The following is a 13,580-nucleotide window of genomic DNA, read 5'->3' as shown; positions in this document are numbered from 1 at the left end:
TTATCAAATGAGACTATGTACACTGTAATTATAAGTAAGTGGGCTATTGAGACAGATCGTATAACCAGCTGATGTTTTGCTGAAAAAATAAAACCACCTTTTTTCCTCTGCACAGCTTCCACGAGGTCCCTGAAGGTACTGAAGAATTCATCTAGTAGCGAGTGGAATGGTGACCCAGGGAAAGGCACCTTCCAGGACTCTGATGAATGCAGTCTGAGCAGCAGTACCCAGAGCAGCAGCTGCCACACTACTGACAGCATACAGGAGCCCCAAAATTCATCTTCTGATAAACATGTACAGAGCTGTGCATCCGACTTTTCTAATGTTCTTGTCAAAGAATCTGATATTCTCAGTGATGATGATGATGATGATGACTATCGGAGCCTAAAGAAGGGCAGCCCTACGAAAGACATTGAAATACAGTTCAAACGGCTGAAGATTTCAGAGGAACCAAGTACTGACTCTGAATGGGATCGGGCTGCTGAAAATGAGGAAGGAGATGGCTTCGAGACAGGAGAGCATCCAAAGCTGGTGCGTGGCCATTTCTGCCCAGTGAAGAGAAAACTAAACAGTACAAAGCGTAACAGAGGAACTTTAATGGCAATGCAAGAACGTCACCAGTCCCTTGACAGTCACTGTGATGCTGCAAACCTAGATCTGAACTCTATTTTAGAGAGAGAATTTAGTGTCCAGAGTTTGACATCTGTAGTTAATGAGGACTGCTTTTATGAAGCTGTGGAAAGGCATGGGAAATCCTAGCTTTGTAAGCACTATATTTAAAATATTCATTTGAAGTCCACATAAAATTCAACAAATTTAGTTTTAAAGCAAAACAGTACATTCATGGAGGCTGCAGGAAAACTACTATCCAATTTTGTGCACTAATACATTTTTTCCACAAAAACAGCTGTAAAGGATTGTTAAGTTATTTTAATTTATTGTGGATCAAAAATAGATTAAGTTGGCCAAGGTCTGTAAATTAGTTCAATCCCATTCAAGCAGTTAAGATGATGTAGTGTTCTTGGGGAGGGGAAGGGAAGGATGGCCTCATTAGTATTTTAAGTGACATGGAAAAGGTGCTAGTGAGTGGCAGAGGCGATTACAATGGAAAGTAGCATTGCTAAATGAATTTTTCAATACCTTGGGCATTTTATTTCTTTGGTTTTCATTTTTGCTTTATTTAAAGCAGAATTATTTTAATGTGTTTTAGTGCACAATAGTGCAGAAATTTCATTTTTGTAAGTTTCAAGATGCTGTTTATACTTTATACATATGTGTAAATATACAAAAACAAAGCTTGGCCTGTAATCTTTTATTTGACTATTTTTTATTTTCTCTACCAGCCTGTACAGTAAAGGACAAATAAGTATTGTACTTAACCATGTTTCTACTTTTTATCATGCTGCTTTTCTCTAGTTGGAGCTTTAAATCCCAAATTCTTTGCTTTTTCATAAATGAGAAGAATATTAGCAGACCTTGAGGCAATCTGTGCACTTTATCCTCCTTTAAGCCAGTCACTTGAGTATATTTATACAGGAGTTTTGGCTTTTGTTTTTTAAATTACTCTGCGCAGTAGGATGTTCCAGGATAAAAAGAGCACAAAAACCCACATGCTGAAGTATGAAAAGTATTTTTTCTTATGTTTCAATAATTTACTTTTTTCATACAAAACTCTTATTTCAGAACTATCCCAACTTAATTACATGTCTCAAAACATATCTTGTTTTTGGTATATGTTCTAGCCATTCCCCTGAATTAAAAAGAACCTGTAGGCACCTTGTAATGGTGACTGTCTTTTCACTTTTGTCTGCAGCTGAATGGAATGAATAAATAAAATGGGAAAGCCCTCTCTCTCCACCACTTTTGAGAAAGTAGTTCTTCCATACCTGCAAAGATGCAGGAATATATGTCTCCTTTTACTGAATCAATACCTCTAGATCAAGGAGTTAAAACTAATAATAAAAAAAAAATTAGTCTACTGCAATTACAGCTGATTTTCCTCTTCAGTCTGTTCGAGCTGACTGGTACTTTTAAGTAAAGGCCTCATCTTCTTTTGCCTTAGTTCTTCTCTGTAATTGTACACAAAAAGGCTTGGGTCTTCATCGCACATTTTCCTGTATGTATTGCACAGATTTCTGAACTGTGACATGGAGAGCTGAAAAGGACGCAGAGTTGGATCGACATTTGCTGTCATCATCAGCTCTTCTGTTCTTTTCAAACGTCCACTTTCAGGGAACAAGGTCCTAAAAGGTGTGGGGAGAAGACAAATTCAAACAATTCAGACAATTCAGTTTCCCTTAAGAGTAACAGGATCCTCTTGGGAATTTACTTAATAGTAAACCTATATTAAGTATGTCATTATTTTAGCTCTGGCATTCTTAATATAGCACATTATCTAAGCAAATGGAAACATATAAGGGCCCTTTTTCTGCAAATGCAAATTATGACATAGGAAAGCATATACATACATTGTACATTAAACACATGCATATATGTTTGCTAACATTAAAGAGAGCTTTGGGTATGGATACAGTCACATAACCACCTTAGAATTAGCCTCATATTTAGAGAGCAGCAACAGATTAAACTGCTTTGCACAGATCAGATCCAAACCATATGACTGACTTTCAGGCTGTTTCATTCCAATGGGAAAGGTATTATCACTTGTCATTAATACTGTAATTCCAATGCCAGAAAAAAAAAAAGGAGGAGGAAAGGAGTATTTAATTATCATTTCCTTTTAGTATTTAGAACTTGGAGAATGTGCTAGGAGCCCTAGATTTTGTTTTCAGCTCTGTCACTGTTCATAGTCAGTCATATCAGTTCATTTACTCTGTAGCCAGATGCATTAGCACCTCTCTCTCACAAGTTCCCCAAATTTTAGTGAATAGTATTAGTTCAAATGATTTCTAATGTCTCACAAAAATGCACACAAAGTGCAAACTATTGAAAGGACTCTAGCTCTTATTAGCAGTAGTTCTCAATCTACAATGAAAATTTGCACATGGTTGATGTGCATGTCTCAATTTTCAAATGATCTGCCTCTGTCATACATACATAAGACCTAAAAATACTGTGCATCTAATACAGTAACACCCCAGCTGTGTTTTGCAGGTTGGCTGGATAAGCTAGTCAGAAGGCTTTGTGTAAGTGACAGTTCATTCTTAGTGGGCAGATGGAATACAAAGTTAAGAAAGGGTTTAAAATGACAAGAAAAGCTGGAACTTCTGGGAACAACCTGGGTTAAAGTATGTGCTACTCCAGGCCTTGGTCAAAAATGTCCCCATTAGTTCAGCACCTAGGTCAGCAAGGTTAAAAGGGATCCATCCTTATTTTTATACCCCTCCTTAAGTTTTTCTCTCCTTTGATTGGGTAGTTGAGACACATACCTGGAGCCAAAAATGTTTAATTGCCTTTTATATACAGACTATGAACTATCCTATAAATGTCCATGAATAGCATCTCAAACTACAATATTTTTCTTCAGGGACTTACTAGCTTAATCTTATATGCCATGTGTCTCAGATCTCAGAATTTACACACAAATGTAAACTGATTCTATTACCTTGTTTTTATACAGTATATGTGAGACAGATAGATAGATAGATAGATACCTTATAATGAACTTAATAGTCTTATTATACATCAAAATTTGCTATTTTTTTCAGGTCAGCTAAAGAGTAAGAGGACTGTGTTTCTTAGCTGCACACTACGGCTAAAGTATGATAAGCTGCTAGGGGATATGTGATGTCCAAAAGTTCAGATTCCCCCTCCTTGCCTCAAAAGAATGTAGAGCAGTTAGTTATTAGCCATTTGAGATTACACAACAGTTGCGGTTTTTTGGGTTTGGGTTTTGTTTTGTTTTTTTTAACTTTGGAAAAAATATTCTACATAATGTAGATATGTTGATTGCACATGCCTTCTGCTTACACTGTCAACAGAAACAGTTCTTTCACAAAAAAACCTCCCAACAAAACACCACCCTGTAAATCAAATACAAATCAATCTAGAGTTTGGATACCTCATTTTCTAACCACCTCCAAATGCATACTCAAACCTTAACACAGGCAAATCAGTACTCATTTTAGATCCAGTGTCTGCGTCCCTGACATGAATAGCATTCACTGCCTCAAGCAAAAAAAAAAAAACCCAATCTGGAGGCAAAATTCTATGTTCACCTTTAAAAGTGACATGTAAGGCTTGTAGTTCCATAAAAAGCATCCACGCTAATTCTAGACTGCATCAGGGCCAAAATCATGCCCAGCAACATTCAGCTAGCCCAAGCTGCAGCAGCATGCCTCTAGTCCTAACAGCAGCTCTGTCATGTTCTACAATGCCGAATGCTGGGTTTTTCCCATACCAAGTCAGACATGTGGCTGTGCTGGAGTTTTAACAGGATCCTTGGAGAACAGACTGCAGGTTTCTTGCATCAGTTAGAGAACCTAGTAAATTCCCTCAGTAAGACATGGGGATTTTTAAAGAGTCAGTAAGAACTCCATAAAAGGGCAAGTACAAAACCAACAATTTGACCTTTTGACATTATCCCCAAGTAAGTAAAATTTCGCACAGATGATGTTCTCCCTTCTCACACTGCCATCTTTGGGTCTGAATTTTGATACTTTCATTTTTTAACTCAGCTAACAAATGCTGTAGTTTTTGTAGTTGGGTTTTTTCTTTGGTTTCCGAGACAGACAATCAATTGGAAAGATCACCAATTTATCCTAGTAATTTTAACAACTTCAACTGCTCTAACAAAAATGCACAGTAATTATTATATAATTACAGCGGAAAAAGATTCATCTCATACTTTTGTCTCCAGAAACCACTCTGAAATGGAAAGATCTGATGAACTATGATGACAAATTTAAAATGGGATGAATAAAATCAAATGCATAGCTACAAGTGTTTCTCAACTGATTTAGTGGCTGACACATTTACAAAATCATTATCTGAGAATTTTTCATTAAAGATCCTTACCCAATTCCGCGGAAGCAGTATTTTCTTCTAAACTGAAAAACACTTTTAACCACTTTTTCTACTAGCTCAAACGGCTGCTGTATCTTTGGTTGCACCAATGGCGTGAAATGTACCACAGCCACATCCACCTACATGGAAAAGAAAGATAAATTTGAGTAGATATATTCCTGAGATGATACATTATTTCTAAGTTAACTGGCTAGACATGAGGAAACAGGCAGAACACAGGAAGACATTATTGCAAAAGGTAACACAGCTGTGCAGTGACTAATGTCATAGTAGCTGAATACAAAGATTTGGCTTAACTTTCAAGGCCCTACAGAATTTTAGTCTTAGTCATCTACATATTTCCAATTAGTTCACATGCCATTAGTACTTAGTACTTTTTTCCCCATGGCACCTCCTCCATCTAGAACAACTTCCATGTAATCTGTAAAGTAATTAGCACTTTCTTTAGATCCTTCCACAAGACAATTCTGACATGATACACAAATTAGACAATATTCAATATAGAGGCTGAAGGGCAGCTGGAGAAAATTGGTATTATAATTAGAAATCAAACCCATTCCCTGTATGTTTTCTGTTGCTCTAGGGCTTTTCTAAAATGTAAGCTAAGGAATTACTTTTCAACATACTAAGATTTTAAAATTCTAGTCTTTTTAAAGGAATGGTAATTAGAAATAGGTTTGCATTCAGTTTAAGTGACCATACAACTTTCTATTTACACTGTGTATCACAGTTCATCCGAAATTATATCTGAATGATTCTACAAAGATTTTTTTTCAAGCTTGTTTTATTCTTTTATAGTTCTAAAATCAGCTTGGTTCACAGAACAGTCACTTTGCCTGTGTCTGAAAACAGAATGAAATAATATCCTCCCTTCAGTGTACACACACACACATATATATATATAAAAACCACAAAATATGTCACACAATTACAGAGACACTGTATTATACAGAAATGCCCTGAATTCAGAATTCTGTATTAAAAAAATACAGCCTGGGCTAAAAATCCAGTTCTGTACAACATTGAACAAAGCAGTTCATCTTCTAAACTAGGTATTAACAACAATAAAAATGAAAAATTTCTGTGGAGGAGCACACTGAAAATTTGTACAATTTGTACACCTACTGGTACTGAATGACTACAAAATTTTTAAGTGCCAGACTGTTAAAAATATTCGGTCTCTTATTAAAAAAGTCTGCTAATGCGATGGACAATCATCTGTCTTTTTAAAAGGTCATAGAACAGATTCTATGTGATGTTAAATTGAAGACATGCTAGTTATGACTGAAATAAAAAGATACACTCAGGCCAAAGAACAGCTTCTGTTCTAAGCACGCTCTCAGTGTACCAATTGTTTGAGAAAACCCATAGCAAGAGAGTACTTTAAAAAAAAGAGGTTTTTTCCTACTGTTTTAACGAAACCTGCTCTAAGTTTGTGGGTTTTTTTAAAATCAATTAAATTGTAGTAACCTCTGATGTGGACATATTCTTCTGGCACAAAGGTGCCATCCACCCATGTTGTACTTTCAGTGGGAACAGCTCAGCTGTCAAGTACATCTATCCAGTACAACTGCTTCAACAGCAGAGGTTCTATATTTGCTTAAAACAGAAATTATGAAATTCAAACAACATAAGTTTTTCACATAGACAGAACATATGAAGCTGAACAAAAATACTGGCTAGAGAAAGGAAAGAAAATACCGATTAATGGTGCTGATGAAAAAAAAAAAACACAGCAAGTTTCCAGTATTAGCACTGCTGTTCTCAAGTATATGTTACACACAGTGTTTTTTTGTCTACTTTTCCACCTTTTCTGAAAGCTAGAGTTAAGAATAAGGCAGAAAAAAAAAATATTTAAATTACTTAAATGTAAAGACACAAGAACTTATTTAAAAATGGGGTGACAAAAAAAACTTGACATATGGAATCTGCAGTGAAACACACATAAATGTGTTTTCCAAAGGAGTTTCTGAATTTCTCAAGTGTTGATAGCTTCTACCTTTGCCACAGGTTGCTGCTACCTGTCAGGAAGACCACAGGAACGCAGTGAAAACTTGTGTTCACACTGACTGTCAGAAAAGTTTATCTTTTTGAACAGGGCAAATAATACAGATTTCACATGACCAACCAGCTCCTTATACAGAAATACTAAGGGCTTATTTACACATGTACACATTTATCAAAATTTTTGTCAAGAAATAAAACAAGATATTTCCCCCACAAAATTAGGGGTAAGAAAACCACCAGAGACCATTTCGGATCTCCTAGTTGCCTCAATTTTGCAAAGCTGCTTGTAAAAGTGAGATATGACAGCTCTTTGGGAGTTGGAGCTGAATCTTTAACAAAAATTTCTGAAGGAAAAGAGAAAAAGAATACAATCTAGATGCAGTGTACAGTTTAAGAGAAAAACAGCTCAATTTGCAATCTCAAGGCCAGTGGGCAGTAATTTCTGCTTCTGAAACAAAACACAGCACTTCTCAGCATTTGTTCCTTTATAGACGCTGTTTTCTTTGGACCCCAGGAAAGCTGCCTGGTTACTATAGCAACAGATACAGCAGAACGCTTTTCACTTGTAATTGGCCACTCCTTTAATATTATACATGCTATTTTTCCTTAACCTTTTTAATACACATAAAATAGAGAGTAGAATTATGAAAGCCAATAGAATACACAAGAGCACTTAAAATACTAATAAAATTATCAGCAAATTAACTTGTGTAACACTTTTTTTTCACCCTATCAAGTATGTTAGAAATATTTACAAAATAATACTCAATTCTTACTAAATAATGAATATGAAAATTATTCAACTGATATATCCTGAACCGTCAATATTACAACAATTATTCACCCCTTGCTGCTTTAGTGTATCTGTACAATGAAGGTTTATGTTCTGATAGGGTAGGAGGAACACATGACAGTACAATTTAATTCAGAGAAGTCTGCTGCCTTGCTGATGAAATCAACACTTTAAATCAGAATAAGCTTCAATGAGACAATTTTATTAATTGTTGACAATAAAGGTCTCATGACAGGCAATACATGTATCTTGCAACAGGGCTGTATTAAAAGCAAACCCACATACCCTTTTTCAAGCTGTAATTTACTCACAGGGAACAGAAACCTAAGCAGAACATATTACAGCTTCATTAAAACAGACTGCTTGAGATCCTACTAAGATAGTTCTAAGCCAGCACTTTCACCAACCAAGTGTTCAGTACCAACATTTTATCTATTACAGACAAATGTTAGTGTATCTCATACCAATCTTGTTCCGATGCAAGAGTTTCATTTTGGTTCACTTCCAGCAGAAAATAACTGTGCCACTGCACTAATAGCAATAATCTAATTCCTGTGTAAGAACAGCTTTGTAATAACTTAACTCTATTCACACTAGGCTCACAAACAGAATCACAGGAAACCAAAAGTCAGGTACAGAACCTATGGGTATCTCACTGCTGCAATCAGCAAGACTTTGCTCCTAACTTCTTGACTTCACACACCAACTTAAGGGCACTTCTCCGATGTGCTGCAGTTAGTTACCATATAAGCCTTATTAGTAACTTTATTCCTTCGCTCTTTTTATACAGACTCATACAAAGGTAACAAGGTATGGGATGACCTACAGAAGGCTAAGGCTATCAAGAAGAGATAAGCAAAACCTGTAGTTGAACAGAAATGCCCTGCTGTTCCAATTACAAATTAAAATAAATTGCATAGTTATTTGCTAGGAAATTTAAACTCTTAATAAGATTATCTGTGATGAAAAAAACCCAACAACCATCAAACAACAAAACCCTCTGGCCCTGGCTCTCAGTTAAAACTTAAATGAATTCTACCCCCACCCCTCATCCCCCTCCCCAAATCCATAAGACTACAGAGTTTCTGGATTCTCAGGAGTTTACTCCTTTTAATCACTGTTCACAGTTTTCATCATAGAACCTGGATATCATTATGTATTTAGGACTAAGGGCCTCCATGTGTTTTTCTGCATAATCTCTTTGCTTTCCCTTACTGAGTGTTTGTCAAACGCAACTCATTAAACAAAGTACTCCTTTATTCTCGGGTAGATGGAACTAAGAGCGAACAAACAGCAGTAATGCACTTGCTGCAGAGAAGAGAAAAAAAACCAACATTCCAAGAAATTTTGTTAATACATGCCAATGCAGTTTTATATGAGATGGGATAGTTCCATTCAAGAGAAACTGCATTTTTCCAGGATTTCTACAGCGAAGAAAACATCTCAGACCTCACATCCAGCAGTAAGTGCTACACAAACAGGAATGAAACATAACTGTATTTTTTATTACACTTGCAGTGCTTATAGTTGAACTTATCATGCCTTTAATTTGGTTCATCCCATTAAATGTAATGTACGATTACTATTTGCAGTGGTTTGCATTTATGTTTGCATGTTTGTATATGCTGAAATTTTAAAAAGGAAGCAATGAAAAAGGCTAACACAAGATCCTAATTAGCTGTTCCAGAATATGCTTTTGAATGAGTTCTGAGCTATCCAGACATGTCGGTTCCTTCTGTAAAAGGAAGTTAAACCATCTTTTCCATGGGCCCAATACAGCAAATGATATGTATTTGCCAAAGCAACTCTTCACAGTTTGAACAAACTGGATTTGGAAATAGGCAGGTCTTTGAAATAAGATTTTAAAAATGAGTAGCTGTTAATATTCTCACCTTAACTATAAGCATTTTTATATATATATATCCTGGACAGAGTTAGCACAACCTTGAACAATTACCTAAACTAAGTACAATGTATAAATTAGAGGATTACTTGTTATGTAATGCCACTGAAGACTGATAGAATACATAGTGATCAAAACCTTGTTGTCTTATGTATAATGAATTGAAGTGTACAGTGCTTACAGATATTTTGTGTTCCACTTATTTCAACTTTATCCCCTATTATTACAGCTTTTCAAAAAAGTTCTAATGCTAAAGACCAATTTTAATATTATTGTTCATATTTAGATAGAATGTCTTAGAAAGCACAATCCAGGACTGAGGACCGCCCTTTCTCTATCACTCTGATAAAAGACAAAACCTGCCAATTATACAGCCCCACTTAAAAGGCAGGACACCATTTCTAATCCTCATCACAGAGGTTTCAAACCATGGCTCTTCATCTGCTATCCCAACAGTCCAGCTGATGTAACAGCAATAGTTTTGTCTTCCCAGGTGCACAGTTATCACACTGCCTAAAATATTCTCATCTGTCAAATGAAATTTGACTGTTTATGCAAGAATAGCAGGGAGGCTTTTTAATGAATTTTTAAAACTGTCACAGAATTGCAAATTTGCAAATTATTTCAGACAGCTAAGTGATTGATTAAAAAAATGCACTTACACAACTGAATTGTTCCATATCAGTGTTAAAAACAGTATTTTATAGACAAAAGCAGATCATATTCACTCTTATGACTTGCTCAATACTGCTGCTCTAAGTCAAGGATTGAGAATCACTGGCTGAAAATAAAATATTGATTTAGAAAAGTCACATGTGACTTAATTGTGAAAATACTGCAAAAAATGAATTCAATCTTCTCCTCTTTCAAAAAACATGAAATTTCATAACAGTTATTACACAAAAGAACAGATAATATTTAAATAACCGAAATAAAGGGTTACTTTTAATCATACTTTAAACAAAAGATAATATTATATATGTTCATTGTTATAAAAGAGTCAACAGGAGCTGGCTACAGCCATCAACACACTTAAAGAAGGTACTTGAAAAGTACAATATATTTTCTACCACATCATTTTTCCACAATGACTTCTAATCTGCAAGTTTCTAATGTTCCATTTACAATGTATATTTGTCTAGTAAGCCTGCAATCTGTATACTATTACCAAAAACAACTCCAGTAAATTAAGTTTTGCCTGATGGCTTACAATCATGTATGAAAGAGTAGCAGCTCCTTCTTACAAGCAATTCTTAAACACTGTCCATTTGCCATCATTTATGTTCAAGTACCTTGTGTACAGCTGCTCAGCTGCTCTCATCTGCTGCAGGATCATGTTCAGATATTCATTCACATAGCTCTAATTTTAAATGCAAGCTTTTTTGTTTGCTGATTTCTCCCCCCCCCCCCCCCCCCCCCCGCCCCGCACTTCTCCTCCCCCCCTCCTCCCTATTACACAGAGGGCTACAGCCTTGGCTACGAAGCTACCAACCAGTTACACTCATTTACAAGAGAAAAACAGGCAGACAAAAGGTGACAGCAGATATCATCATGGCATCAGCAAGTCTGCAGTTCTTTGCTTTTATTCTGGCTTTGTTTGGTGTTTTTGGAGATATCACCGCCACCTTGCTACCCAACTGGAAGGTAAACGCAGATGTTGGTTCAAATATCATAACAGCTATAACCCAGATGCAAGGGCTTTGGATGGACTGCACATGGTACAGCACTGGGATGTTTAGCTGTACCCTGAAATACTCCATTCTCTCTCTCCCCGTCTACATCCAGGCTGCACGGACCACCATGGTACTGTCTTGTATCCTATCAGCCTTTGGGATCTGCATCACTACAGTTGGAATGAAATGCACAAAGTTGGGAGGGGACCCTGACAGCAAGAGTCATGCTTGTTTTGCTGGAGGAGTCTGCTTCATTCTTGCAGGAATCTTTGGATTAGTACCAACATCCTGGTACACGAGGGAAATTATTTCAAATTTTCTGGACCAGACCATTCCAGAGAGCAGTAAACATGAACCGGGAGGAGCAGTTTATACAGGATTCATTTCAGCAGCGTTTCTGCTGATTGCAGGTGTAATCTTCTGCACTTCCTGTTTTAAAAAGCAGCAAGGACCATGGATTTACCGTCCAAAGCAGCACCATTTTCCATCCACAGAGCAGGAGAGCAACGCAGGTTACAACCTGAAGGACTATGTATAAAATAGTTACTTCTATCTGTTGAAGCTTTTTTTGTGCTAAGTGTAGTTTGATTCTTTCAAAGAATGTATAACATAGCACTTTTCTTGCATCCGGGTTGCAGTTATGTTTAAGCAAGGTATTTCATTTATAGCGGCATCCACAAAAAGAATGAAGCAGGAAACAATGCTTAAATCTGCTACAAAAGTACTTTGTGTTGATTTTTCAAACCATTCTTTTTGACTTTCCAAATAACATTTATTGAAGAAAAAGGAACTATTTTAAAACATAACTGACAGAATAATTAATGTACTGATGGCTTGTTACAGCAAAGATGCTTAAAAACTAACTGCTTTCTATTTAGCAAATCAAGCTATCAATAACATATGTTTTATAGTGTATTCTACATTTTTATCTTTATTTTAGTCATGATGCAGGGAAAAAACCCCAACCACTCTTTGTCCAAGAAGCCCAATTCAATGGTTTTTAAATAGCAGACACATCTGCCTTTCATTTTCAGTTCTAAATTGCCTTGGTAACTAGATTTCTTTAAAAAAAAAAAAAACAACAAAAAACCAAAAAACACACAAACACACACCAAAACAAAGCAAAAAACCACAGTAAAAACTCCCAGTCCCAAACCTTAGCTGCATTGTATATTCTGCATATCAGGCTGAAGAATCAGCAGTACCATTCAGATCTTGCCAAAAATGGCTCTCCCGCCCCAAACTGCCACCTGCTGTGGGTTTCATTGATTATTTTTAAAGAAATGTCTACTCAGCATTCACCAATTGCTGCTAATCTATCATTACACAATAAATGTTAGATTTGAGGACCGATACAACAGAAATGTAACCATGACTATGAAAACACCTGCAAACTGTAACACATAGGATACAAAGTAAATTATCTGTGTTCCAGAAAAATCTGGAAGCCTTCTGGCTTACACTTCTTCAAAGTAGCTTTTAACAGCTCAAATCACACAGCTACCATTTATTGTCTTCTACATTTCTGGCTTTCTAAAAGAACTTTGTAAATCCTTGTAATTATTCCTGTCGGGTCTGTTTCAGGCCCGCTCCCATGTATTCTATTACTGTAAAATGTAACATACAATGGTGATGAAGAGACAGCTTCTTTGTCTAAATTTATTTTCTTAACTCCCTTATTTTGATTAATAATCTTAGATCCTTTAACCTTTTCTTTCACCACGCAGATTTTGTTTTGTATTGGTCATTGGCAGAGTATGTTCCATCTAAACACTTCCCTAAATGAGAATCAAATTGATGGTAATTTGCTAGCATGGGTAAGGGAATGAGAAGGAGTATGATACAGGCCTTTAAATTTAAGAATACAATAATCCTGGATGAGTCTTTCAACAAAACCAACTGCTATTTATTTTGCATATTTATATACAACTTTCATTTCCCATATTATTAACCTGAAATTTACTAAAACAGTATGAAGGGGCCTTAACATTATACCTACAGTTTGTCGGAAAAAGTAAGATCTTCCGTTACAGCATTTGAGAAAATGGAATGTTTTATGCATCTAATATGTAAAGAGTCTTTATTCGAATATACATAGAACGGAATTACATCTTGCTTGTATTACCACTGTTACGTAGCCATTTTGAGTTTCCTATGTATTCATTAAGAAGCTTATTTTGTACAATTCCTAATGCTAGTATCAGCAGTTATTTGGTAT

General features: G+C 36.0%; 3 protein-coding genes across 12 annotated transcripts in view; 2 read left to right on the top strand and 1 right to left on the bottom strand.

Annotated features, from left to right (window-relative positions):
• TIAM2 (TIAM Rac1 associated GEF 2) overlaps positions 1–1,857 on the top strand; it is a 90,789-nt gene extending 88,932 nt beyond the window's left edge. For all 4 annotated transcript variants that reach the window (XM_052784666.1, XM_052784664.1, XM_052784663.1 and 1 more), the window contains one exon: positions 116–1,857. In XM_052784666.1, the coding sequence (XP_052640626.1) occupies positions 116–759 (644 nt within the window). In that variant the 3' untranslated portion in view covers positions 760–1,857. The remainder of the gene's footprint in view (positions 1–115) is intronic.
• TFB1M (transcription factor B1, mitochondrial) overlaps positions 1,126–13,580 on the bottom strand; it is a 28,850-nt gene continuing 16,395 nt past the window's right edge. For all 7 annotated transcript variants that reach the window (XM_052784671.1, XM_052784670.1, XM_052784669.1 and 4 more), the window contains exons 7-8: positions 4,978–5,105; positions 1,126–2,243 (exon numbers count right to left, since the gene is read on the bottom strand). In XM_052784671.1, the coding sequence (XP_052640631.1) occupies positions 1,985–2,243; positions 4,978–5,105 (387 nt within the window). In that variant the 3' untranslated portion in view covers positions 1,126–1,984. The remainder of the gene's footprint in view (positions 2,244–4,977; positions 5,106–13,580) is intronic.
• On the top strand, positions 9,082–12,158 carry CLDN20 (claudin 20). Its single transcript, XM_052784675.1, has 2 exons — positions 9,082–9,248; positions 11,150–12,158. The coding sequence occupies exon 2, from the start codon at positions 11,241–11,243 to the stop codon at positions 11,898–11,900; it is 660 nt and encodes a 219-aa protein (XP_052640635.1). The 5' UTR covers positions 9,082–9,248; positions 11,150–11,240; the 3' UTR covers positions 11,901–12,158.

Source organism: Harpia harpyja, chromosome 4, assembly GCF_026419915.1.
Source record: "Harpia harpyja isolate bHarHar1 chromosome 4, bHarHar1 primary haplotype, whole genome shotgun sequence".
NCBI lineage: Eukaryota > Metazoa > Chordata > Aves > Accipitriformes > Accipitridae > Harpia > Harpia harpyja.
The sequence above is the reverse complement of the archived record's forward strand: the minus strand, read 5'-3'. Positions and strand labels throughout refer to the sequence as shown.

Coding starts and splice junctions, on each gene's coding strand:
- CLDN20 (XM_052784675.1), top strand. CDS start 11,241: ATGGCATCAGCAAGTCTGCAGTTCTTTGCTTTTATTCTGGCTTTGTTT.